The 27920-nt window shown below is 45.7% G+C and overlaps 1 protein-coding gene across 2 annotated transcripts; it reads left to right on the forward strand.

The window, feature by feature from the left end:
- Nucleotides 1-914: 914 nt before the first annotated feature.
- Nucleotides 915-27311, forward strand: LOC110530427 (desmoplakin). 2 transcript variants are annotated; one of them, XM_021613485.2, is made up of 24 exons: nt 915-1435; nt 2796-2880; nt 3477-3598; nt 3816-3957; nt 5363-5488; nt 5589-5648; nt 5769-5936; nt 6250-6354; nt 6534-6629; nt 6797-6922; nt 7272-7424; nt 7603-7757; nt 7956-8082; nt 8393-8579; nt 8858-9108; nt 9406-9587; nt 9808-9946; nt 10195-10388; nt 10874-11036; nt 11181-11264; nt 11439-11546; nt 11945-12043; nt 12241-14067; nt 23234-27311. In XM_021613485.2, exons 1-24 carry the CDS (start codon nt 1131-1133, stop codon nt 26453-26455), a joined length of 8226 nt encoding a protein of 2741 aa, XP_021469160.2. In that variant the 5' UTR covers nt 915-1130; the 3' UTR covers nt 26456-27311. The 2 variants fall into 2 exon arrangements, with proteins under 2 accessions (XP_021469160.2, XP_021469161.2); XM_021613486.2 differs by having other exon boundaries at nt 924-1435; nt 12241-12738.
- Nucleotides 27312-27920: the final 609 nt, after the last annotated feature.

Consider the following 27920-nt stretch of genomic DNA (forward strand, 5'->3'; position numbering starts at 1 on the left):
AATAAGGTTAATGTCTGGCCACTATTTGTAAGTTATAGATGGAGTGGTCGATAACATTGAGAATGTGATTGTCGTAATGTTGACGGTATAATGGCTGCTCATACAGCAGCAATAAATGTTTATTTTGTATTTGGATTACTCAGCACCCCTACATCACACGGCTATGGATGGTATTGTAACTCACTTCAGGTCAACTTCACTTGTTCCAGCATAGAACAATCTATTCACGTGTGTGGAGTTTCTGTCTTTGAGTTAATGTTGACACTATGTTCAGATATAGCCTATTGCTCATTTATTGTCTGCTCAAAGGATCAAAGGCCACTATACTATCTCTTTCTCAGACACTCTCTCCCTTTCACTCTCTCACTCTCACTCATGCACACACCTATGTGTTCAAGTCTCCCATACTGGAGCAGAGTTTAACCTCTGACTCAGACTGGGTGTGTACCTCCTCCATTTCTCTCTTCTCCTTTCCCTTTATTAGCCTGTTGCTCAGACATCTGCTGCACACTATGTCTAAATCGAATTGATTAAACTAATAAAAACATTACTTCCCGTATTATCGTATTTTGCTTTCTAATGTTGCAAACAGAGGAGAATATTGTCCCAACAATTTCACAGTAGCCTTTAATCCCTTAATATCAATTTCAGCAATCCGTTTGAAAAAGGAGAGACCAAAACAATTAAAGAATTAAAGAACTTCACAAGATTGTTGAGGTCGGGAAGGTCGAGTGAAGACAATAACGCTCTTCGCAAGATTCTTGAGGTATGGAAGGTTTAGGACCGTTATTATCGTTACCCGACCTTCCCAATAATCTTGTGAAGAGCGTGACAAATTAGTTCATTCTTTGCACAGCTCTCCGTCCTATTCCCAGCAGGAGAAAGTTAACTCCACCCAGAAATTTAGTCCACTGACGAAAAGTAACAAGGGCGTTTTTTCTTTTGAGACAGGTCTCCGTCCAAAAACAACACTCTTCCGTGTTCTCAGTAGTACGATATCGGCGCAACGGGAGACGTCGTCGACTGTGAGCGCAGGGACGAGCTCCATTGACGTTTAGGACTACATTTCTTTCAATACCATTTACCTTTTTTAACAGAATTGCAAATCATAAACAGGACTGGAAATTAGTATGTACGGCTCTCAAAGTAGACTTCCGACCATTATTCGGAGGACTAATTCTCGACCAGACCTGACGAGCGGCAGTTTCACCATTCCCAGGAATGACGGCAGCCAGGTCTTCGTCGGTGGAAACGGCTATCAACAGGAATATGGAGATGGATACACCTATTCACAAACTTACTCCAAATCTTCCTTGGGGGGAGGTGGAGGTGGAGGAGCCTACGGAGGGGGTGTTGGTGGGTCATACGGAGGGGATGGTGGAGGGGGCTACGTAGGGGGAGGTGGAGGGGGCTACGGAGGTGGAGGGGGAGCAAGGTATGTAATGTGTACCTTACATGTATAATTACAGTTAGCCTAAATAAAGCACAGGGGAAATTCCATGGTAACAAAATTATTGCCGAGATTTGCAGATTTTTCACGTAAAATGTATACCAAACAAAAACCATTGAATTCAAAGTTTAACTAACCATAACCAACCACCATAAATAAGGACTACTTTTAACAATGTTCACTGAACATTTTACAAAAACACATTTACAGAAAGAACTGTGCAGACACAAAGTTTGGTAACAGAATACAACCGAGGGACACTTTACCGTAATTCTCTTACCAAACTTTGTATCTGCACAGTTCTTCGTGTAAATGTGTTTTTGTAAAATATTCTGTGTAAATCGTTAAAAGTAGTCATTGTGCATAGAGTTGTATGGTTTGGTATACTTTGAACCCAGTCTCAGCATAATTCCGTTACTGTGGCAAAAAATGTCATTGGACCAATAGACCTACACGAGAGTTTTAGATTATAAAGTTTTAATCTGCATTTTTGTCAAAATGTATAAATACCCCATTTCATGATGTTAAATTCAAAAGTATACAAGATTTTTTTTTAAATGACTTAAACCATTCAAACAATAGGGTTTGGAACTATAAAGCCAATTATCTGAGAATCATATTTTTTCAGATAGAACCTTATAGTGCCAGACTCTAGTGTAAATATCAACCTGGACTGTTTTAGATAAGTGTTGAATAGACCATTCACATTATATTACACATTATATACAATGAAAATGAATGAAACTCTGTTTTGTCAAATACATAATAACAGTCTATTTTATCTGCATATATTTTCATTATATCATTAGATCATTAAATACCCCAAAAAATCCACTGTTTATTTAAAAAAAATATTAATTATGATTAATATGATTACACATTTAATACATTGAAATCAATGGTCTTTGATTTGAGGAATCAAAAGTATGATATATCCATAGCATTATACCCTTATAAAGTGCTGTTTGACATTAAGTTTGGATGATAAAACTACAGTATTCTATAGAGTTTCAATAGCCTGGGTTACATTATCCAGAATACAATCACAGACATTACTCAACACATATTCTGGGTCAGAGCCAATATATTAAGATCCATCGGGCTGTGTTCAAGAGCTGAAACGTGTTCGAAATGTTCAACACACCACACACACACACCTTAACTCGATCCCCACCCAGCTATTGCTCAAGAAGTGATGTCATCGAATGATCATCAACTACCTTGTTAATATTGTTCATATTAGTATGATGCAGATTACGAAAGTTATTATAATGGATGCTGTGTTTTGCAATATAATGCAATATAACAAACTTTGATGGGGTGTTCTTTGTTTTGTCATGTTTAGTGTGCAGAGCATCCAAAAGAGAGCATCCATCCTGCAAGGCCAGTGTCGGGAGTACCTGCAGAGAGTACAGCAGATTCTCCAGGCAGTAAGTACTCTGCATAGGTCAAAGCATAGTTATGGATGAAATCACACTTAAGCATGCATGACTGCATTTACACAGACACTGACACAAGACCATGTTTGGTTGTGGAAGAGCAGAATTTAAATAGTTTTAGCTTCAGCATAATGACATATCTTTTCACTTACAAATATGAAGCCATATTTTTTTCATGGATGTCTGGGATGTTTCTATGTCAACAGAAACATGTTTATCTGTGTTGATGCAGCATTGGTAGCAGCTGTGGTCTTCAGCTGTGCTGATAATATCTCACTCATCTAGAATTACTCAATAGAAAATACCTCTTTTTGCCTTTTTTGTCCATGAAGGGGACATTTTTACAGGTCTGCTATCTTCATTTGATCACTCAGCCCCTACAAAAATGTCAATTCATTATAATTGACATAATTATTCACATTTCCTGTTGCTGCAGGATTATTTTCCTGCTGTGAGAAACTGGTCAAATAAGGTAGCAGATCTGTAGCAGCTTACTGGGCAGTCTTTTGGATAGTGTGGGTATGTTGACAGTACTGGATTGTGTATGTGTGTATTATTGTACTGACCATATGATTGTCCTCCCCCAGCGTGGCCCAGCGGTGGAGGTGGACAAGCTGATGACTATGTCCTCTGAGACTATAGACCAACTGAATGAATGTGCCATAGAGCTGCAGCAAATGAGACAACCCAACGACATCATCATCAGGAGGCAAGGACAGCTGTCTGTGTGAGAGAGAGTTAGAGAGGGACGGAAAGAGTGCATCTGTGTTTGTGTACGTGTGAGAGAAAGAGAGAGTGTGTGTTTGTGTGTATTTGATAAATGCATTTGCATGTTTGTTTGCATTTACATTTGTGCTTAAAAACAGATGGGACAAATCTCCTCTTATCTTTCATGCCTGACACTTCCTGTCTCTCCCTCCCTACAGCGTACAGCAGCTCCAGAGCATGCAGAGTGGGATCATCTCCTCCATCAGTGGGACAACCCAGAGGCAGAACAGAGGAAGCATTGGCTGGGAGGAGAGAGGGAGGTCCTACGCTGATGCCATGTCCTGGATAGGCCAACAGAAGGTATTATAAAACCTGCATAATTTATTTAGCGATTCCCCATAAAGGTTGATTGTATAGGGTGTAACAGATGGATTCATTGTTCTGGAACTCACCGCCTAGACAATATACCATCCCCATCTCCAAGCTCTAAACCGGTATAGAGCAGTAGGACATTGTGTGTGTGAGAGAGTGTTTGTGTGTGTGTGTGTGAAGGGAGGTTGAAGCATGACACCCATCTTATCGCAGAGTCTGACCTGCTGAAACACAAAACCACCACAATGCCAAAACATGGACGCTCAGAAAGAGAGAGAGAGACAGGAACAGAGACTTACCAAGAGAGACAGGAACATGGGAAAAGAAGGAGAGGAGTGTAAAATCTGACACTCACCACTGACTCATTCCAATATGGGACATGACTGATCACTTACATGCATACGAGAACACACCCTGCACGCCTTGCTTCCAACGAATTCACTCACTCACACACACCACTCCCTGCCTCTCCCTCTCTCCCTATCCCTTAATCTCTCTCTCACCCCTTCCCTATCATTATCTCACCTAAGCTCTTCCTTTGTTCCTCTTTGCTCAGATTTTTTCAACTCCCTCTGTGTCTTTCTGGCTTTGTCACTGCATGTTGTGTACAGAACTGTGTCTCCTTATCTATCACATTGAGTCAATAAAGGTATTGGCAAGAGTGAAACCTTTCCTGACTCTCTCTCCCCATCCCCCATCTCTCTCACCCTCCCCCCTTCCCTCTCCCTCCCTGCCTCTCTAGTGACCCTACTGTATATGAGTTGTTACATAGCCTCTCTCCCCACACATATCTCCCTCCACCATATCTCCCTCAGGCTGTCCACAATTTAAAAAGTCCTGGGGTGGAGGTGGCTGGGGTGGAGGTGGTTGGCCAGGGTGGAGGTGGTTGGCCACCCACCCACCCCCCAGCCAGTTGCTACTGAGCAGAACTCAACCCTTTTTCTTATCAAAGCTGAGTGGATTGGAGTGAACTCTACAGGGGGAATAGTTGGAATAGTTTCCTGCTGATGACAGACACACTGATCAGTTAACGGTTATTTACTGCCATCTAGAGAATAGACTTAGGAAGGACACATTTGTTCAGCCTTCCACACAAACGGATAATTGGTTTCGCCAGCACTTTATCACTTTGTCCGACAGCTGGTATGAACTGGTGTTCACCAGAAAATACTCAATAGAATTGCTAACTACATGACACCAAATTGTACTTATTTTAATGAATCCTGAAGCAGAGAGGTTGTTATTCAGTAATACTAATGCTATTATTGTGTATCATATTGAGTTAACGCGGGCAAAACCTCATACTGTTGGTGCCATGATTTTACTTTGACTCAGTGTTGTTGAGAAAATAGAGTAAGCTCTATCGCCTGTATATCTGTCTGTCTGTCTGCAGCGTTTGATCGAGACGTCTCCGTGGGGTGACGACGCGGCCACCATCGAGCAGCAGATCCTCAGCCAGAACAAGTTACACAGCTCTATACAGAGGAGCCATGAGGTGGATCACGCCAGGGATGAAATGGTGCGTACTATAGAGTTGACTATAACAGGTGCTCCATGGTTAGGTAATATAGCCATGAAAAACCTCTGTTCCTACTAATCGTCTGTGTGTCTTAACTCAGGCCCAAAAGGATGACAAGGGTGGCCTCCATTCCCTGCAGCAAGAATGGGACAGTCTGCAGGTATGAGTCCGTATTAACAACAAACTATTTAACAAAATAAAGTTATTTGATCATTCTTTCTTCATAGTTGTTTTCACTTGCCTCATTGGGCTCATCTTTGTTCATCTTCTCCTCTGTCAGAAAATGTCATTTGCTCGTACGGGCCAGCTGAGAGAGCTGCAGAACATCATCGAGGAGATCTCCAGGGCCATCATGTGGGTCAACGAGAGAGAGGAGGAGGAGCTGGTGTTCAACTGGGGAGACAAGAACATCGACGTCTACATCCCCAAGAAACAGGAGAGCTACTCCGTAAGGCCTTACAATACTGACATGAAATGTATCTATTCAGTGCACTTACTACTGTAGTCTCGTGTTATCGCACTTCCAAAGTCTTGTTTTCACTCTGCTACTTACGAATGAACATGAAGTAGCAGAATATCAAGGTCTGGTAACCATGAGGAGATATGCCTCCTAGACTGCGACACAAATGGCACCCTATACCCTATTTAGTGCACTCCTTTTAGTGCACTGTATAAAGAATAGGGGCCATCTGGGACGTATAACTATACTGTAGTAGTCCTTTTGTAGGTTTACTCACAGACAGTCTATCTTTATCTCCCAGAAACTGATGAGTGCCCTGGAGGAGAAAGAGAAGGAGCTGAACAAACTGAAGCAGAAAGTGGATGGTCTCCTGAAGAACAATCACCCAGCTTCAGACAAGATAGAGGTGAGAGTCACTTTAGCTAGATTTTCAGAATTCCAGTAACGTTTGGAACATTTTGGGAAAGTTACTGGATTTGTATAATTGTATGCTTAGCTCCCCTTTAAGCAGTGAAGTGGTAACATGATTTTGTTCTACAATATTCATGAAGTTGCTACTAACTAATAGGGTTGTTTGTTTCACAGGCCTATATGGACACTCTGCAAACCCAGTGGAGCTGGCTGCTCCAGATCACCAAGTGTATTCATGTCCACCTGAAGGAGAACGCTGCCTACAGCCAGGTGAATACACACGTAGACATACTTGCATAAACACTAAAGTGTGCATAGATACACACACACACACACACACACACACACACACACACACACACACACACACACACACACAGATCACAGATCACAGTATCTGTATCCCATGTTATATTAACCTTCCCTCTCTACTGCAGTTCTTCAAGGAGGCCAATGAGACCTACAGCAAGCTGCAAAAGGACCATGAGATCATCCGTAAGAAGTTTACCTGTGATAAAGGAACACCTCTGGAGAACCTCACTGAGCTCCTGAAGAACCTTGAGGTACCTAACACTGAATGACACATGAGAATGTTTCCAGATGGGATCTCTCCCACAACTATCATATTTTCAACAAATATTTGATATGAGTAGCAAGCATTTTTGCAGATATCCCTCTTTGACCTCCTTGCTACTCATTATTGAGGATAACTTGTTCTCTCACCTGTTTGGATGGCTTGATTTAGAAATGGAAATGTGAACAAGATAATGCAAATGTCATAGGGTATATAACAACTATATAGGATGCTTAAAGTTATTTAAAATAGTGATACCATATTCTTCAGGGAAAGGTATAGGACACGTCCTGTTTCTGTGACCGTTACATGACCTGTGTGTTTGCTTCCCCATGCAGAGAGAGAAGGAGAGGGTCATGGAAAATAAGAGGCAGGTGAAGCACCTGGTGAATAAGTCCAAGAGCATCGTGAGGCTGAGACCACGTAACCCTGAAGAGAAGAGCAGCACAGCTGTTATAGTGCAGGCCCTGTGTGACTTCAAACAGGACCAGGTCAGCACCCACACATACGTACACACACATTTTAAAGTGTTAACCCATGAACTGATGTCCCTTATATAAATTCTTACAATACTACCACCCCTAACACACACATACAACATTTGCATAGAGAAGATCCGCAACAGTAGTGAGTTTACACTGTTTTGCATGTGTTCTGTGTGTCCTACAGAAAGGGATCTTAAAGGGGGACGAGGGTATCCTGAAGGACAACTCCCAGCGCAGCAAGTGGCACGTGACGGGTCCTGGAGGTCTGGACATGCTGATCCCATCTGTGTGTCTCCTCATCCCCCCGCCCAATCCCCTAAGCATCGGCCTGGCCAACAAGTAAGACCCCCTCGACAACCACACTGCTTGGCACTATGACATTATTGCCATTTAAATGGACTAAATAACAGTGCCATAAAAATGACATTACAGTACTTACAAATAATTTAATAAATGCTGGTGTCAGAATATATCAACTGACTTTACACTGTTATGACACAAACAGATTAGTAACTGATCCTATGTTGTGTATTGCAGGAATGAACAGTACTATGAGGCTATCATGGGCATCTGGAATCAGCTCTACATCAACATCAAGAGCCTCATCTCCTGGCAGTACTGTGTCAAAGACATCAACCATATCAACTCCCTCACCCTCACCATGGTAAGGCCTTAAACAAGACTATGACTTACACTGCTGACAATCTGTCACACCAATCAATAGTGCTACTCTCACAACATGAACAAGGAACAAAGGTTTTAGGTGGCAATACAACACAACCATTTGGAGATATTTAACGTTGTGTTTGAGTATTAGACATCTCAAGTGTTGGTCTTATTTAGACATTATTTAACTCTAACATCTCATTATTTTTCATCCACAACAAGAAGTAAGTAGATGTTTAATGAGCCCTCTTAGCCCACAGTAGTTGTAAATCTCACTCTTCCTTCCTCTCCATCACTTTCTCTCCTAGCTGTCCCAGATGCGTCCTGAGGAGTACCGTAACATCATTAAGAGTCTGGAGACTCACTACCAGGAGTTCCTCCGCAACAGCCACGGCTCTGAGATGTTTGGAGAGGATGAGAAGAAGAAGATGGAGGGCCAGTATTCTGGAGCCCAGAGCCACTACGACACACTGGTCATAGGGCTGCCTACATACAGTGAGTCCAAGGGTGCCTAGTCTACCCAGTGGAGCTTCTTAGATGGCTTAACGCCTTCCCTATCTACATTACAAACTGCATCAGTTCAACTGAATTAGTCAGAAATGTTAATGGAATTAATTGAATAATAACCAGTGGATACTGTGACCCAATTGCTACAGATGTTTGCCAAGAAGTCAATTAGATTATGTTGGATGTCAGTTATAATAGGAATATGTATGGCTACTCAATTCGATGCCAGTCCACTAAATTCAAATTGGTTCCATTTCATTTCACAGATCAATCCAACGTGGTGGTGGTCCAGCCTGAGCCGCCCATCAAAGCTAACACTACCAAGATCACCAATACCTCATTGAAGGAGACCAGCATCTCCACCCAGGGCTCTAACATGAGCCTGACCCTGCTCAGTGACCTCCAAGCCCTCAGACGCAGGCTGGAGCTGGCTGAATCAGGCCTCAGCCACCACCTCCATGTTTCCCTGGGGGAGAACAGTGTGCAGGAGTGCTCACAGCACCTCCTGAAGCTGGAGGTATGCAACTGCATCTCATCATTCATTCAATAGATGAAATGGGCCTGTGAGAAACATACACCTTCGCATTTCTTCCTCCTGTCTTTGATGTAATTTATGAAATAGCATGACTGGATAGGTGAACGCAATGTAAGGGAACCTGTGTGGTCAATCCTATCCAATTTGAATATTGGATTCATTTAAAGTGTTCAAAGATAGCCAATAGATGGCCACAGTGTCTTTCTCATTGAATAATGTCAATCATCTTAAATGCAAACTCTTCTATATGATGGACTAACCCTCGTTCCTGAATCTCAGGGCATACACAATGACCTGGACGGTGTGCGTGATGAGTACCTGAGACTGAGGGAGAGGGTGGTGAAGCAGCTGGAGGGGACGGCAGCAGACTCGGAGCAGGCCAAGTTCCTCAGGAAAGAGCTGGATCTCCTCAACCAGAAACTGGGAGATCTGCAGGGGCTGTCCTCTGCCTACCTCCAGAGGTACGGCTCTCACAGGAGCTCCTACCTCCTAGTCTTCTTCCTATGTTAAGAAGTAGATGAGAAAACAAACTGTTTAGCAAATGTTTATTGAGGGTATGTTTCACCTGTGTGAAATTGTTGTAGTTTGTTGTGGTGTTGTTTGTTGTTTCACTGTTGAAAGGTCTTGTTTATTGAAGTGGTTTTGTGACGTGGTCTCTGTGTGTATGTGTTCCCTGGGTAGACTGTCATATCTGCAGAACTTGCACCAGAGCCTCATCCAGGCTGAGGATGTCATCAAGGTCCACGAGGCCCGTCTGACTGAGAAGGAGACCACCTCCCTGGATCTCAACGAGTTGGAGCGCTACAGAGCTACACTCAAGGTCAGACACACCATCAATCACCACTGCTGTCAATTCATATCTGTCAGTTAGATAAACTATCTGTCAATCAATTCTGATTGTGAGCTGTGTAATATTGCCAAATAATATATGTATATACTGCTTTTGCAATTCAATATTCTAATTGTGTATTAGTATTGTAGAACTGTGAGAGGGAGTATGTTTCAGCAAGATTCGTATCAGTGTCCAATAGTGTGTCTTGAGCATTGCCTGTTTTCTTTCCACTACAGCAAATGAAGTCTGACCTGGAACATAAGAGAGACCTTCTGACGGCCATGGAGAGTGACCTGGCCAATGCAGTCCACGTGAACAGTCAGATCTCAGCTTCCTTACACAAGTGTGATGTGGACCTGTCCAAGTACGCTGATCTGGTGACCCAGATGTCTGACCGCTGGAGACGCATCCAGACCCAGATCGACAGCAGGCGAGGACCCTTAGATCTCTAAACAGCCACTTCTCACATACACTCTCACAAACTCTGCAATACCCAGGCCATGATACGTATTCAGTTCTGATGTCGCTTCTATGCCCATGTAGTGGATCCTCAGCAACTCTATTGACCATGGGACTAACTGTTCCTCTTCTCCCTCATTATTTCCACTAAATCAAATCAAGCTTTATTTATACAGCACATTTCAGACATGGAATGCAATGCAATGTGCTTCACAGGAAAAAACAAATAAAAAACGATGAAAATAAAATCCTTTATATTTACTACACAGCACACTTAAGAGGATAAAAACAAGAATAACAATAAAAATTGAATGACTAAAAAGCACCTTAAGGAAAATAAAATCTTAAAAGGTGTGTTTTAAGATCTCTTAAATATGTCCATAGTTTCGGCCCTCCTCAGGTCTTCTGTCAGGCTATTCCAGAAGCTGGGGGCATAATTACATCCTCTCTCATCAGAGTGTGGGACCTGGAGAAGCAGGAGAAACAGCTGAGACATTTCCAGCAGAGCAGCGGAGTGGTTGACCAGTGGATAGACAACGCTAGACAGCGCCAGGACACCCTGCAGACAGCCAAGTTTAGCAACATCCAGGCTGTCATGGAGCACCTCAACCAACAGAAGGTAGGCCACTGCACAGCATCCCCAAAATATATATTGTTATTGTTGTTGTGCAATTCTGTACAGTACAGACACTGACTGGTTGTTTCAGGTATGATTGATAGTTTCTAATGCACTCGTGACAAGCCCAGTATGTTTGATGGACAGGTGCTGCACAGTGAGATCAAAGGGAAGAAGGAAAAGGTGGAGGATGTACAGAAGGATGCGGACACCTGCGCTGCCTCCATTAAGGTGAATGCCATTCTTTCACAGCCTGTCATTCTCTCGACACCTTCAATGTGGTTGTCACTGAAAGTATCTTACCAGTTTGAATACCACATCAGCACCTAAAACCCTTCCATACTGTAGCATGTACAATACAAATGCTAAGTGCCTGTGTTCACACATGGTGCTACTTCATTCCAGGACTATGAGCTGCAGTTGGCCTCCTACAGTGCAGGACTGGAGACCCTGTTGAACATCCCTATCAAGAGAACCATGCTCCAGTCCCCTGCCACTGTGGTCAGACAGGAGGTAATGGAGCAACCTGTCCAACAGCAGTAGACAGTGTTAAAAATATATCAGGGCTGTATTCATAAAGCGTCTCAGAGTAGGATCAGTTTATCTTTTTAGAGCATAATGAATACGGTTATATGGACAGGGGGGCAGATCCTAGATGTTTTATCAATACAGTGACTGGTCTTTACCCTGCTAATGTGGGTAAATGGGATCATGACGCCTGAGGTAGCATAAGGCCATTCATTACCATTATGTTAATCCAAATGTGGTAATCCTTGTTTTTTGGATAGATTTGTCTCTATTTAAAAAAGTATCCTACATTTTGGCAAATAATGTTTCCAATGAACTCTGTTGTAGTGGCTGTTTTTTGTGGCTGCTTGTTTATTTATAAACTCTATAACTAACTCCACTAGGGTGCTGACCTCCAGTCTCGCTACATTGAGCTCCTGACCCGCTCCAGTGACTATTACAAGTTCCTGGGGGAGATGCTCAAGAACATGGAGGAACTGAAGGTAAGGGTGTGAAGGCACAATCATAAGAATAATGGGTTTGCAATATGTAATATATGTGTTCCCTCCTAATAAGACTGTACGTTATACATTTCTAGTGATATGACTTTCCCTGGTTACGATTGGATTAGGGTAATCTGATCCTAAATCTGTTTTTCTGGTCAACTACTATCTCATTGCGACACTTTTTCCCTCCTCAGATTAGGAACACCAAGATTGAGATGCTGGAGGAGGAGCTTCGTCGTCTAAAGGAGGACATCGGGGGCCACAGCCAGAAGAACCGTTCCTTAGAGGACGCCCTGTCCCGGTACAAGCTGGAGCTCTCACAGTCTAAAGAACAACTCATCTCCATGGAGGAGGTGAAGAGGACCACAGCTGTGCAGGTCAGCGTGGCCAGGGAGAACCTGGACAACACCAGCAGCCAGCTGACTGAGCTCAACGACAAGTTGGCCCGTCTCACCTACCAGCTGGACGAGGAAAAGAGGAAGAAGAGGCTGGCTGAGGAGCGCTATACAAGCCAGCAGGAAGAGTACGAGGCGGCCGTGCGCCGGCGCCAGAAGGAGCTGGACGAGCTCAACTGGTCCAAGATCGACTTGGAGAAGGCAGTGAAGGACAAGGAGCGCGAGCTGGAGAGGCTGAGGATGCAGCTGGAGGAGGAGGCCACGAGGAGGCGTGGGGCGGAGCAGGAAATCTCTAAGGTAAGAACCCAGTGCAACCAGGAGATGAGCAACCTTAAGCAAACCTTTGAGTCGGAGATCCACGTCACCAAGACCACCATCCTCAAGGCTTCTCAGCAGAAACAGGAGGACACGGCCGAGCTCAAACTACAGTGTGAGGGACTAGAATCAGATAAAAGGGATCTTGAAGAGGAGTTGAGGAGGTTGAGACTGTCTGTGACTCAGACTGAGGCGATGAGGAGGAAGGCAGAAGATGAGGCCCATCAGCAGAGGTCTACAGGGACGGAGGAGTCGAGGAGGAGGAGAGAGCTGGAGATACAGCTCCAGACTGTGGCCACCCAGAGAGGAGAGGAGGAGCTGAGGCAGAAGGAGGCGCTGGCCGAGGCCACCAGGAGCAGCAAGGAGAAGAGCAGGCAGATCATTCTTCTGACACACAACCTGGAGGAGGAGGGCAAGAAGAGAAGTGCCCTGGAGATTGAGCTCACCAAGCTCAGGCAGTCGTACACTGAGCTGCAGACCAGTAATGCCACCTCTCGGGAGGTCATCAACAAGCTCAAGATCTCAGAGCAGGAGATCCACCTGGTCCGAGTGGAGCTGGAAAAGCAGACCAACGAGAGGACCAAGGCTGAGACAACTGCCACCAGGCTGCAGAGCCGCATCCGGGACCTGCAGGCTATGGTGGACGGTCTGGAAGCGGAGATGGAGAAGCAAAAGCAAACAACCCAGGATGAGTTCACCCGCAGGAAGAGGATTGAGTCTGAGCTGGAGAAGATGACCCAGAGCTGCAGAGAACACACCACCACCCTCAACACCTTCAGGGCCAGGCAGGAAGAGGTTTCCACCTCAGGGAGGAAGTACGAACAGGAGCTCAGGGCTCTCCAGGAGGCTCTGGATAAGAGCCTGCGGGAGCACAAGGCCACCACGGAGCACCTGGCACTGGCATCTGCAGAGTTAAAGGCTCTCCAACAGCAGCTCTTCCAAGAGCAGGGGAAGGTCCGTGAAGTCAATCTCCGCAACGAGAGCCTCTACAAAACCATAGAGGAGAAGAGCCGGCTGCTCAATGATGCCACCACAGAGATTGAGAAACTTCAGAGCCTTACTCAGAATCTGACCAAGGAGAGGCTGAGGCTGGAGGAGGAACTGAGAGGAGTGAAGCAGGAGAAAGAGCAACTGAAACTTAACAGAGATAGTGTTGATGGAGAGAGCCAAGCCCAGATCTCATCCCTGCATGTCCAGCTGCAGAGCAGTAGCAAGATGACACTGGAACTCCAAGCCCTCATCAAGGACCTGACCAAGGAGAGGGAAAAGCTAAAGTCGGATTTGGACAAAGTCCAAAAGCAATCCATAGAGGTATTTTGATTGATCTGAGGGGCAAATTCCAAATAATTCAAACAAATCTGCATGAACGAATGAGTGGCACTGGGAGGATTAAGTTCAAATAATTTACAGTGGGGTCCAAAATTATTGGATCCCTTAATAAGGATGAATGAAAAAAAATCATACAAATACTGAGCTATAGTGAATGGTCAAAAAAAGTTATACACTACCGTTCAAAAGTTTGGGGTCACTTAGAAATGTCCTTCTTTTCAATGAAAACATACATGAAATTAGTTGCAAAATGAATAGGAAATATAGTCAAGATGTTGACATGGTAATACATAATGATTTTTAATTGAAATAATAATTGTGTTCTTCAAAATTTGCTTTCGTCAAGTAATTTGCAGCCTTGCAGACTTTTGGCATTCTAGTTGTAAATTTGTTGAGGGAATCTGAAGAGATTTCACCCCATGCTTCCTGAAGCACATCCTATCAGGAATCAAGGTAAGACCCAGATGCAGACACGTCGAATTGACAATGGTTTAATAGTCCAACAGGGGCAGGCAATAGACAGGTCAAGGCAGGCAGGGGTCAGTACCGGACGGCAGGCAGGGTCAGGGTAGGCAGAGGTCAACAATCCAGAGGTGGGGCAAAGGCACAGGTTGGCAGTCAGGGTCTGGCAGAGTGGTCAGGACAGGCAAGGGTTAAAACCAGGAGGGCGAGAAAAAAGAGAGACTGGGAAAAGCAGGAGCTAGCAACTGACAAACAGTGAACACAGGTATAAATACACAGGGGATAATGGGGAAGATGGGTGACACCTGGAGGGGGGTGGAGACAATCACAAGAACAGGTGAAACAGGTCAGGGTGTGACAGTACACCCCCGTCTAGGGGCAACATCTGGCATCCTTCCCTAGGCGCATACCTGGTTGACCAGGGTGTCAGCGTTGAAAATCCACAATGAGGACCCTGGTGGGGACTAGCACCTCTCCTCCAGGCCATAACCCTCCCAGTCAACCAGGTACTGGAACTCCCTGCCCAGAGGTCAAACCTTCAGGGCTGTGAGACATAGGTTTGACTCTGGACACATGAAAGGTGGTATTGTATACGAAGGGTACGGGGAAACAGAAGACGAACAGCAGAGGGGCTAATAATTTTGGAAATGGGAAATTGGCCGATAAACCGGGGGGAGAATTTGCGGGATTCCACCCGGAGGGGCAGATCCTGGGTGGATAGCCATACCTTCTGTCTGAGACAATACCGGCAACTCAGGGTCCGATGGCAATCCGCCTGTCATCGATACCTGAAGGTGGTCTTGAGGACGGCTGCCGTGGCTGAGCAGGGAAGGGTGTTGCGGGCGTACTCGACCCACACCAGCTGCTGGCTCCAGGAGGTGGAGTTGGCGGAGACCAGGCAGCACAGAGTAGTCTCAAGATCCTGGTTGGCTCGCTCCTACTGGCCAATGGAGGAGTGGTGGAACCCAGAGGACAGGCTGGCCGACGACCCAATGAAGGCGCAGAACACCTTCCAGAACTGGGACGAGAACTGAGGCCCCCGGTCAGAGACCGTGTCCACGGGTAGTCCATGGATCTGGAAGACGTGCTGCACCATGAGCCGGGCCATCTCCTTGGACAAAGGTAGTTTGGGGAGAGGAATGAAGTAAGCAGCCTTGGAAAAACGGTCAACCACAGTCAGGATTGCAGTGTTGCCCTTAGACGGGTGGAGACCTGTGACGAAATCCTGGGATATGTGGGACCAGTGTCAGTGAGGGACAGGCAGTGGCTTCAGAAGACCAGTCGGAGCTTGCCGAGGAGTCTTATTCTGAGCACAGACCGTGCAGGCGGAGACAAACACGCAGACATCTGGAACCATTGAAGGCCACCAAAAGCACTGTGGCACGAAGGCCAGGGACTGACGGGAGCCTGGGTGGCAGGCAAGCCCGGCACAACGGGCCCCCTCCAGGACCGCAGTGTTGACGGCATGCGCCTCCCCGACCTTTTTCCCTATACCCCAGTTGAGTGCCATCGCCAGGCACGAGGTGGGAAGGATTGCCTCGGCCTCCGGGGTGGTACCCGTGGGGCTATAGCGGCGGACAGTGCATCCGGCAAGACATTCTTGGATCCAGGCTGGTACGAGAAGGAGAAGTTGAACCATTTGAACAGCAGGGCCCATCTGGCTTGCCTGGAGTTGAGGTGCTTGGCGGTGGGTGCGGAGATACTCCAGGTTCTTATGGTCGGTCCACACAATGAATGGGTGTTCCACCCCTTCCAGACAGTGCCTCCATTCCTCCAACACCATCTTCTCCGCGAGAAGCTCACAATTCCCCAAATTGTAGTTATTTTCCGTGGCGTTGAGGTGGTGGGAGAAGAAGGCGCAGGGATGTAGCTTGAGGTCAACAATCCAGAGCCGGGGCAAGGGCAAGGGTACAGGTCGGCAGGCAGGCAGGCTCAGGGGCAGGCAGAGTGGTCTGGCAGGCGTCAGAGTCAGGACAGGCAAAGGTCAAAACTAGGAGGGCGAGAAAAAAGGAGAGACTGGGAAAAGCAGGAGCTGAGAACAAAAACACTGGTTGACTTGACAAAAAAGACGAACTGTCAACAGACAAACAGAGAACATAGGTATAAATACACAGGGGGTAATGGGGAAGATGGGCGACACCTGGAGTGGGGTGGAGACAACCACAAGGACATGTGAAACAGATCAGGGTGTGGCACCTCTCACAAGTTGGATTGGCTTGATGAGCACTTCTTATGTACCATACAGTCAAGCTGTTCCCACAACAGCTCAATGGGGTTGAGATCCGGTGACTGTGCTTTCCACTCCATTATAGACAGAATACCCGCTGACTGCTTCTTCCCTATATAGTTCTTGCATAATTTGGAGGTGTGCTTTGGGCCAATGTCATGTTGTAGGCTGAATTTGGCTCCAATTAAGTGCCGTCCACAGTGTATGGCATGGCGTTGCAAAATGGAGTGATAGCCTTCCTTCCTCAAGATACCTTTTACCCTTTACACATCTCCCACTTTACCACCACCAAAGCACCCCCAGACAATCACATTGCCTCCACTATTGCTTGACAGATGGCGTCAAGCACTCCTCCAGCATCTTTTCATCTTTTTCAGTCTCACGAATGTTCTTCTTTGTGATCCGAAATCCTCAAACATAGATTTGTCTGTCCGTAGCACTTTTTCTCCAATCTCCCCCTGTCCTGTGTCTATGTTCTTCTGCCCATCTTAATTTTTTATTTTTATTGGCCAGTCTGAGATATGTTTTTTTCTTTGCAACTCTGCCTAGAAGGCCAGTATCTTGGAGTCGCCTCTTCACTGTTGACGTTGAGACTGGTGTTTTGCGGGTACTATTTAATGAAGCTGCCAGTTGAGGACTTGTGAGACACTCTAATATAATTGTCCTCTTGCTCAGTTGTGCACCAGGGCCTCGCACTCCCACTCCCACTTTGGCCAGGGCGCAGTTGTAAATGAGAACTTGTTCTCAACTCAACCTTGTTAACCTGGTGAAATAAAATAAAATAAATAAAACTCCTCTTTCTATTCTGGTTACAGACAGTTTGTGCTGTCCTGTGAAGGGAGTAGTACACAGCGTTTTACGAAATCTTCCGTTTCATGGCAATTTCTGGCCTTCTTTTCTCAGAACAAGAATAGACTGACGAGTTTCAGAAGAAAGGTCTTTGTTTCTGGCCATTTTGAGCCTGTAATCGAACCCACAAATGTTAATTTTATTTTATTTTATTTCACCTTTATTTAACCAGGTAGGCAAGTTGAGAACAAGTTCTCATTTACAACTGCGACCTGGCCAAGATAAAGCATAGCAGTATGAACAGACAACAACACAGAGTTACACATGGAGTAAACAAACAAGTCAATAACACAGTAGAAAAAAAATGTGTGCAAAAGGCATGAGGAGGTAGGCGAATAATTCCAATTTAGCAGATTAACACTGGAGTGATAAATGATCAGATGGTCATGTGCAGGTAGATATACTGGTGTGCAAAAGAGCAGAAAAGTAAATAAATAAAAACAGTATGGGGATGAGGTATGTAAATTGGGTGGGCTATTTACCGATGGACTATGTACAGCTGCAGCGATCGGTTAGCTGCTCAGATAGCAGATGTTTAAAGTTGGTGAGGGAGATAAAAGTCTCCAACTTCAGCGATTTTTGCAATTCGTTCTAGTCACAGGCAGCAGAGAACTGGAAGGAAAGGCGGCCAAATGAGGTGTTGGCTTTAGGGATGATCAGTGAGATACACCTGCTGGAGCGTGTGCTACGGGTGGGTGTTGCCATCGTGACCAGTGAACTGAGATAAGGCGGAGCTTTACCTAGCATGGACTTGTAGATGACCTGGAGCCAGTGGGTCGGGAGACGAATATGTAGCGAGGACCAGCCGACTAGAGCATACAGGTCGCAGTGGTGGGTGGTATAAGGTGCTTTAGTAACAAAACGGATGGCATTGTTATAAACTGCATCCAGTTTGCTGAGTAGAGTATTGGAAGCTATTTTGTAGATGACATCGCCGAAGTCGAGGATCGGTAGGATAGTCAATTTTACTAGGGTAAGTTTGGCGGCGTGAGTGAAGGAGGCTTTGTTGCGGAATAGAAAGCCGACTCTAGATTTGATTTTAGATTGGAGATGTTTGATATGAGTCTGGAAGGAGAGTTTACAGTCTAGCCAGACACCTAGGTACTTATAGATCTCCACATATTCTAGGTCGGAACCATCCAGGGTGGTGATGCTAGTTGGGCGTGCGGGTGCAGGCAGTGAACGGTTGAAAAGCATGCATTTGGTATTACTAGCGTTTAAGAGCAGTTGGAGGCCTCGGAAGGAGTGTTGTATGGCATTGAAGCTCGTTTGGAGGTTAGATAGCACAGTGTCCAAGGAAGGGCCAGAAGTATACAGAATGGTGTCGTCTGCGTAGAGGTGGATCAGGGAATCGCCCGCAGCAAGAGCAACATCGTTGATATATACTGAGAAAAGAGTTGGCCTGAGAATTGAACCCTGTGGCACCCCCATAGAGACTGCCAGAGGACCGGACAACATGCCCTCCGATTTGTCACACTGAACTCTGTCTGCAAAGTAGTTGGTGAACCAGGCAAGGCAGTCATTAGAAAAACCGAGGCTACTGAGTCTGCCGATAAGAATATGGTGATTGACAGAGTCGAAAGCCTTGGCCAGGTCGATGAAGACGGCTGCACAGTACTGTCTTTTATCGATGGCGGTTATGATATCGTTTAGTACCTTGAGCGTGGCTGAGGTGCACCCGTGACCGGCTCGGAAACCAGATTGCACAGCGGAGAAGGTAAGGTGGGATTCGAGATGGTCAGTGATCTGTTTGTTGACTAGGCTTTCGAAGACCTTAGATAGACAGGGCAGGATGGATATAGGTCTGTAACAGTTTTGGTCCAGTGTGTCTCCCCCTTTGAAGAGGGGGATGACTGCGGCAGCTTTCCAATCCTTGAGGATCTCAGACGATATGAAAGAGAGGTTGAACAGGCTGGTAATAGGGGTTGCAAAAATGGCGACGGATAGTTTCAGAAATAGAGGGTCCAGATTGTCAAGACCAGCTGATTTGTACGGGTCCAGGTTTTGCAGCTCTTTCAGAACATCTGCTACCTAGATTTGGGTAAAGGAGAAGCTGGGGAGGCTTGGGCGAGTAGCTGCGGGGGGGGGGGGGGGGGGGGGCTGTTGGCCGAGGTTGGAGTAGCCAGGAAGAAGGCATGGCCAGCCGTTGAGAAATGCTTCTTGAAGTTTTCGATTATCATGGATTTATCAGTGGTGACCGTGTTACCTAGCCTCGGTGCAGTGGGCAGCTGGGAGGAGGTGTTCTTGTTCTCCATGGACTTTACAGTGTTCCAGAACTTTTTGTAGTTAGCAAATTTCTGCCCTGAAAAAGCTGGCCTTTGCTTTCCTGACTGACTGTGTGTATTGGTTCCTGACTTCCCTGAAGAGTTGTATATCGCAGGGACTATTCGATGCTATTGCAGTCCGCCACATGATGTTTTTGTGCTGGTCGAGGGCAGTCAGGTCTGGAGTGAACCAAGGGCTATATCTGTTCTTAGTTCTGAATTTTTTTGAACGGAGCATGTTTATCTAAGATGGTGAGGAAGTTACTTTTAAAGAATGACCAGGCATCCTCAACTGACGGGATGAGGTCAATATCCTTCCAGGATACCTGGGCCAGGTCAATTAGAAAGGCCTGCTCACAGAAGTGTTTTAGGGAGCGTTTGACAGTGATGAGGGGTGGTCGTTTGACTGCAGACCCGTAGCGGATACAGGCAATGAGGCAGTGATCGCTGAGATCCTGATTGAAGACAGCGGAGGTGTATTTGGAGGGCCAGTTGGTCAGGATAACGTCTATGAGGGTGCCCTTGTTTACAGATTTAGGGTTGTACCTGGTGGGTTCCTTGATGATTTGTGTGAGATTGAGGGCACCTTAGATTGTAGGACTGCCTGGGTGTTAAGCATATCCCAGTTTAGGTCACCTAACAGAACAATCTCTGAAGCTAGATGGGGGGCGATCAATTCACAAATGGTGTCCAGGGCACAGCTGGGAGCTGAGGGGGGTCGGTAGCAGGCGGCAACAGTGAGAGACTTATTTCTGGAGAGCGTCAATTTTAAAATTAGTAGTTCGAACTGTTTGGGTATGGACCTGGAAAGTATGACATTACTTTGCAGGATATCTCTGCAGTAGACTGCAACTCCGCCCCCTTTGGCAGTTCTATCTTGACGGAAAATGTTATAGTTGGGTATGGAAATCTCAGAATTTTTGGTGGCCTTCCTAAGCCAGGATTTAGACACGGCAAGGACATCAAGGTTGGCAGAGTGTCATAAGCAGTGAGTAAAACAAACTTAGGGAGGAGGCTTCTGATGTTGACATGCATGAAACCAATGCTTTTTCGATCACAGAAGTCAACAAATGAGGGTGCCTGGGGACATGCAAGGCCTGGGTTTACCTACATCACCCGCTCCAGATACTGAACTAGTCTACAGTTAATGCTCCAGAAACTGAACTAGTCTAAAGAAGGACAGTTTTATTGCTTCTTTAATCAGTATGACTGTTTTCAGCTGTGCTAACATAATTGCAAAGGTGTTTTCTAATAATCAATTAGCCTTTTAAAATGATAAACTTGGTTTAGCTAACACAACGTGCTATTGGAACACAGATGTAGATATTCCATAAAAAATATGCCATTTCCAGCTACAATAGTCATTTACAACATTAACAATATCTACACTGTAGATACACCGTAGAATCTTCTGAGCGGTAGTGTATATATTTTATACTAATACAATTGCTCATAGAAATATATTTTATTTATCAAGAAGTTATAAAAAATTCTCAAAAGATAGGGGTAAAAATGATTGGATCACATGTTTTCAATAATCCAGCTCCCTACCCTTGCGAGGATAGCCCCACTGAGCATTGGAGAACACATTGGGATGGATCTTAGACCATTCCGCCATACAGAATACCTTCAGATCCTTGATATACTTGTTGATTTTGTTGTCAATTAACAATTTGTTTGTGGATTTTGATGTGTGATTGGGGTTATTGTCTTGCTGGAAGATTCACTTGTGGTCTAGTTTCAGCCTCCTTGCAGAGGCAACCATGTTTTTTGCTAAAATGCCGTTGACCTTAACAAGTGCTATTTTCATGTTATCTGACCCAAGCACCACCTGGAGTTTGCTAAACGCCATTTGCACTTGGATTTGAACCGGCGCTATGTTTTATTTTATTTTTATTTCACCTTTATTTAACCAGGTAGGCAAGTTGAGAACAACTTCTCATTTACAATTGCGACCTGGCCAAGATAAAGCAAAGCAGTTCGACACATACAACAACACAGAGTTACACATGGAGCAATGGTCATATCGCACGAAAATAGGGATCTTTGGCCATGCACACCAGCGGTGAGTTTGACCTTTGAAAGAGCAATGCATATGCAGAAAATATCTCATCCCTAATGTAAAGAAATGGTTAATTGAACAGAAAATCTAAGTTTCTGGACATGATCCCATTGAAAACCTGAAGTTTGATTTGAAAAGGGCAGTCCATAAGCAGAGACGAAGGATATTAAGGATCTGGAAATATTCTGTATGGAGGAATGGTCTAAGATGCCTCCCAATGTATTCTTCAATCTCATAAAATATTTTAGAAAACGTCTCAGTGTTGTTAACCTCACAAGGGGAGGGTGCTGGAGTATTGGAAACAGGGGAACCATTTTTTTTGTGTAAATACAAATCTCTTTATCTCAGAAATATAGCATTTCCCCAAAAAATATTTCGCACACTATGGCTCAGTATTGGTATTATTTGTTTTATAGTCTTTTTTTCTCATCTTTATCAAGGGATCGACTAATTTTGGACCCCACTGAATGTGATGATTCAGTGTTTTCTATGATTCTGATTCTGATCCACTAAGGTTTTGGCTAACCATTTATGGGGCATTTTTAAACTATGTATAAGGCATTTACAAACACTATGCTCACAATGTATTAATCATTATTCCCACATTTGTAAATGTTAGCTAGAAATTCACACATTTTTATACACACCTGGTCTTTCCATGACATAAATTGACCGGGTGAATCCAGGTGAAAGCAATTATCCCTAATTGGTGTCACTTGTTAAATCCACTTCAATCAGTGTAGATCAAGGGGAGGAGACATGTTAATGCAGGATATTTAAGCCTTGAGACAATTGAGACATGGATTGTATATGTGTGCCATTCAGTGCCTTTGAACGGGGTATGGTAGTGGGTGCAAGGCGTATCGGTTTGAGTGTGTCAAGAACTGCAACGCTGCTGGGTTTTTCACTGCAACGCTGCTGGGTTTTTCACTCTCAACAGTTTCCCGTGTGCATCAAGAATGTTCCACCTCCCAAAGGACATCCATCCAACTTGACACAACTGTGGGAAGCGTGGGAGTCAACATGAGACAGCATCACCTTTGGAAAGCTTTCGACACCTTGTAGTCCATGCCTCGACTAATTGAGGCTGTTCTCAGGGCAAAAGGGGGTGCAACTCAATATTAGGAATGTGTTGTACACTCAGTATATTTCCTTAGATATCCTGTGTTGTGTGCTTATTTTTTTATCAGGGACTGATGGATTGACTACCAATGGCATGCCCATCTTTTTTTTGTTGAAATTACACTGGTCACCAATATGTCTTGTTCTCTGTTTCCCATCCAGACCTCCATGATTGTGCAGAAGTCTCAGACCAACTACACTGAAATCCTGTCCGATAGGGACGCCCTTCTCATCAAGTTGAAGCAGCTGGAACAGGACAGGTCCCAACAGGGTCACTATAAAGAGGAACTGAATCGCATCAAGGTTTCCCTGGAGACTGAGCTGCGCAACAAACAGCGTCTCCAAGAAGAACGAGATAAGATGCAAAAGGACTTCACCTACTGGAAGAGCCAGTACGAACTGAAGGAGAACCAGATGAGGCAGAGCGACTCGGACAAGGGCAAAATGGAAAGGGAGAGACTCTCGCTGAAGAGCGAGTTGGAGCGTATGATAGTGGAGCTGAGGACCGTGGAGGAGAGGTATAAGGGCAGGCTGCAGAGTTCAGAGAGGGAGGTGTCAGACCTGGCCCTGAAGAGAGACGCCCTGGAGAAGGAGTTGCGGAGGCGTCAGCAGAGACCTGACTCCATGAGCATCCAGACCCAGACAGACGAGAAGGTGGTCACCGTGGACCCGTCTAAACTGGTTTTCGATGGGGTTCGCCGTAAGGTCACCGCCCACCAGTTGTGTGACTGTGGCATTATCAGCAAGGCCACCTTGGAGCAGCTGCTGAAGGGAAAGAGGACCGTGGAGGATGTGGCCGTCGACATCCAGCTTAGCCTCAAGGGAACAGGCGTCATTGCAGGCATGGTCAGAGGACCCCAGGGCAGGATGTCCATCACTGAAGCCAAAAACAAGAACCTTCTGAGCAAAGAGAGTGCCCTAATGCTACTGGAGGCACAAGCTGCCACCGGCCACATCATGGACCCCAAGTTTAACGAGAAGATGTCTGTTGATGCTGCCTCCTCCAGAGGAGTGGTGGACACAGACGATAGAGACGCCCTCATGACAGCTGAAGCAGCCAGTGCAGGCTTCAAAGATCCATACACCGGCAAGCTGCTGTCCATTGGACAGGCTCTGAAGCTGAAACGTCTGGACAAGGAGACAGCCCTCCGGTTGCTACAGGCCCAGGAGTCTGTTGGAGGAATCCTAGACCCAGTTCTGAGTGTTTTCCTGCCCAAAGACCTTGCCCTTGACCGCAATCTGATTGATGAAGACCTCTACAGGGCTCTGAACAAGAAGCCAGCCTGCTATCTGGATCCTGTCACTGAGAAGAAGATCAGCTACAGTGACCTAATGTTGAAGTGTAGGATTGAGCCCGCCTCTGGCATGCTGCTCCTCTCAGCCCCGGAAAAGCCCATGACCGTGCAGGGCCTCAGGGGAGAGGTGTCCGTCACAGAGCTGATCAAATCCAACTTGCTGACTGAGACAGATGTACAAAAGCTGAACCAGGGCAAGCTCAGCAGTAAGGACATCGAGGACAAGCTCAAGAACTATCTGCATGGTTCTAACTGTATAGCAGGGATCTATGATGAAGCCAACAACAGGGCAATGACCTTCTACCAGGCCATGAAGGATGGTCTGCTCAGACAAGGAACCACCCTGGAGCTTCTGGAAGCCCAGGCTGCCTCTGGCTTCATGATCGACCCTGTCAACAATGTCTGCCTGACTGTGGATGAGGCCTGGAAGAGAGGCCTTGTGGGCAAAGAGTTCAAGGACAAGCTGATGTCTGCAGAGAGGGCCGTCACTGGATACAAAGACCCACACACTGGCAAGACCATCTCCCTCTTCCAAGCCATCGAGAAGGATCTGATTGAGAAGGGCCATGGGATCAGGCTGCTTGAGGCTCAGATAGCCAGCGGTGGCATCATCGACCCTAAGGAGAGCCACCGTATCGATGTAGACATCGCCTACAAGAGGGGCTACTTCGACGAGGAGATGAATGAGATCCTGACCTATGAAGGAGATGACACCAAGGGCTTCTTTGACCCCAACACCCAAGAGAACCTGACCTACCTGCAGCTGAAGGAGAGGTGCATCACAGACCCCAAGACTGGCCTGGTTCTCCTACCCCTGAGAGACAAGACCAAGCCCCAGCAGACGGTTCAGCAGAGCAGCCAGAATACCATCCTCCGTAAGAGGAGGGTAGTGATCGTGGACCCTGACACTGGAATAGAGATGACCGTGAGGGAAGCCTACCATAAGGAGCTCATTGACTATGACACCTTCCTAAGTCTTTCAGAGCAGGAGTGTGAATGGGAGGAGATCACAATCACAGCTTCTGATGGTTCAGCCCGTCTGGTGGTGGTGGACAGGAAGACAGGCACCCAGTATGACATCCAGGACTCCCTGGACCGTGGCATCATTGACCAGACCTCTCTGGAGCAGTACCGATCAGGAACCCTGACTCTCCCTCAGTTCGCTGACCTCATCACCAGCAATAGCAACCTCAGCGAGTTGACAATGACCGCCAGAAACATGGAGGATGTGGCCACCTGCAGCAGCCCCCCCCAGGCCCGCCCCTCTTCCCCCACCGTCCGCAAGCGTTTCAATAACATCTCCATCATCTTCTCCCCGCCAGAGGAGTTTGACGAAGGGAGCCCTGTTGCGGCCATCTTTGACACTGAGACGATGGAAAAGATCACCATTCCGGAGGCTCTACGGAGAGGCTTAGTGGACGCCATTACAGCTCAGAGGTTGCTGGAGGCCCAGGCGTGTACTGGAGGCATCATCAACCCCACAAATGGTCAGAGGCTCAACCTACAAGATGCTGTTCACCAAAGCATCATTGACAATGACATGGCCACCAAGCTGAAGCCAGCCCAGAAGGCCTTTATGGGCTTTGAGGACATGAAGACCAAGAGGAAGATGTCTGCGGCCGAGGCCATGAAGGAGAAATGGCTGCCTTATGAGGCCGGACAGAGATTCCTGGAGTTCCAATACCTGACAGGAGGTCTGCTGGAGCCCGGTACGGGCCAGAAGACCTCTATCGAGGAGGCAATCCGACGAGGCTGGCTGGACGGTCGTGGAGCCCAGAAGCTCCAGGACACGCGGAGCCACGCCAAGAACCTGACCTGCCCCAAAACCAAGCTGAAGATCTCCTACAAGGAGGCCATGGATAGCTGCATGGTGGAGGAAGGCAAAGGCATGAAGATGCTCCAGGCCTCCTCCATATCCTCCAAGGGCATTAGTAGCCCCTACAACGTGTCCAACCCAGGCTCCCGTTCGGGCTCCAGGACTGGCTCTCGTACAGGGTCTAGGAGTGGCTCTCGCAGGGCCAGTGTGGATTACTCCTCCAGTTTCAGCTCATTCACAACTTCTTCCTCCACCACCTTTAGCTCCAACTGACAGTTCTATTATTAAACACACTTACAGAGAAAAGAGGGTGTGGAGTAGATTGGAGTAGACTGCCTATGTGATGTGGCACATTTATTATGGTTATGGAAGATGGAAAGTGGGTTAGGTGGGGTTAACATTTGTGATGTGGTATATTTTTCATTAATTGTGTTTAGTTGGTGTTTTGTGCTGTCAACTAAATCTGGTTGGGGGCATAAAGGCTGGGTATATTGAGAAATATGTTAGAATGTTTTGTTAGGATTCATTCTGGATCTATGTCAATGTTTAGATTTGTTTAAACTTGGGTAAAAAGGAATTTAATGTTGAAATATATAACATTTTACCAACAAAAAAAACGGCTTTTAAATTGTACTTAGCTTTGTTTTTATGTAGACACATGGTTGTTGTTTACTTTGAATGGGAGGGAATCAATTACTGTTTCAAAGATCCTTGACTCACAGCATCTACAACAGGGGTAGGCAACTAGATTAAGCCACAGGACCATTTTTGTCGGAGTGAATGGCCTTGCCTTGGAAAATAGTAAGAATCATTTGTACACTGCAAATTGACCACAACTAAGCCCCAAAATAGATTATATTTGAAAATAACATTGATACACAATCAGTTTTTAAAAACATTATTTGTGGGAATACTTGTGAAAATATTTTGTAAATTAAACACATTTTTAGCTGAATGGCTGGTGATTTTAGTCTTTTTGACCAAAAACTAACCCCCACTCTTCTTGATAATGGCATATATTTTACAACACAATGTGCTGAATTATAAAACAAGTAATAAACCATTATGAATGAAATAATGTTGTATTCCAAATGATTGAAAAATAAAAGTTTATAATTCCCAACAGTCATTTGTGTCCTGTAGAGTTCTTCATAGGTCCATCATTAGTCTATAGAGATTTCGGAAGCATAATAATAGGGAGAATATTCCCTCATACTATGATAATGCAATGCTGCTTTTCAACTGTAACACCAGTGTTCCACTAGTGTATACACTCTTATGTTATCCAGTCCTACCTGTGTTTCCATAGGTAGGACTGACAGTGAAGAACAGAATCAACAACCTTTGCATAATCAAAACAGTTGCTTTATGAGGTGTTCACTGTCGAAGGTGTAAACCCATGTACACTGTTATCCATTGTCATGTAAATGCTGCCTGAAAAGCACCAGCAGGCCTTGCCTTGGCCCCAAGTCAGAGCAGGTCCCCCGAGGCCCAGGCCCAGTGAGTCCCAGGAGCCAACACAGGCAAATCCTCTGTGGAAATGCACCAATAGTGGGTTCACCCATAGATGGTGCTAACGGCTAATCATTGACGGTTTGCCCAGGGAGTTGGCTTGCGCTCTCACAAACTCAATGGGGTTATTGAAGAACAAGTCCCATACCACTCATACACTGTTCTAAATATTTTTTTGCTGTGTAAATTTACCACACAATCTTAACTGACAACTGCAAATAAGCCA

This window comes from Oncorhynchus mykiss, chromosome 8, assembly GCF_013265735.2.
Source record: "Oncorhynchus mykiss isolate Arlee chromosome 8, USDA_OmykA_1.1, whole genome shotgun sequence".
NCBI classification, from domain to species: domain Eukaryota; kingdom Metazoa; phylum Chordata; class Actinopteri; order Salmoniformes; family Salmonidae; genus Oncorhynchus; species Oncorhynchus mykiss.

Coding starts and splice junctions, on each gene's coding strand:
- LOC110530427 (XM_021613485.2), top strand. CDS start 1,131: ATGTACGGCTCTCAAAGTAGACTTCCGACCATTATTCGGAGGACTAAT. Junction 7,425..7,602: donor GTGACTTCAAACAGGACCAG/GTCAGCACCCAC, acceptor TGTGTCCTACAG/AAAGGGATCTTAAAGGGGGA. Junction 11,547..11,944: donor CCACTGTGGTCAGACAGGAG/GTAATGGAGCAA, acceptor TAACTCCACTAG/GGTGCTGACCTCCAGTCTCG.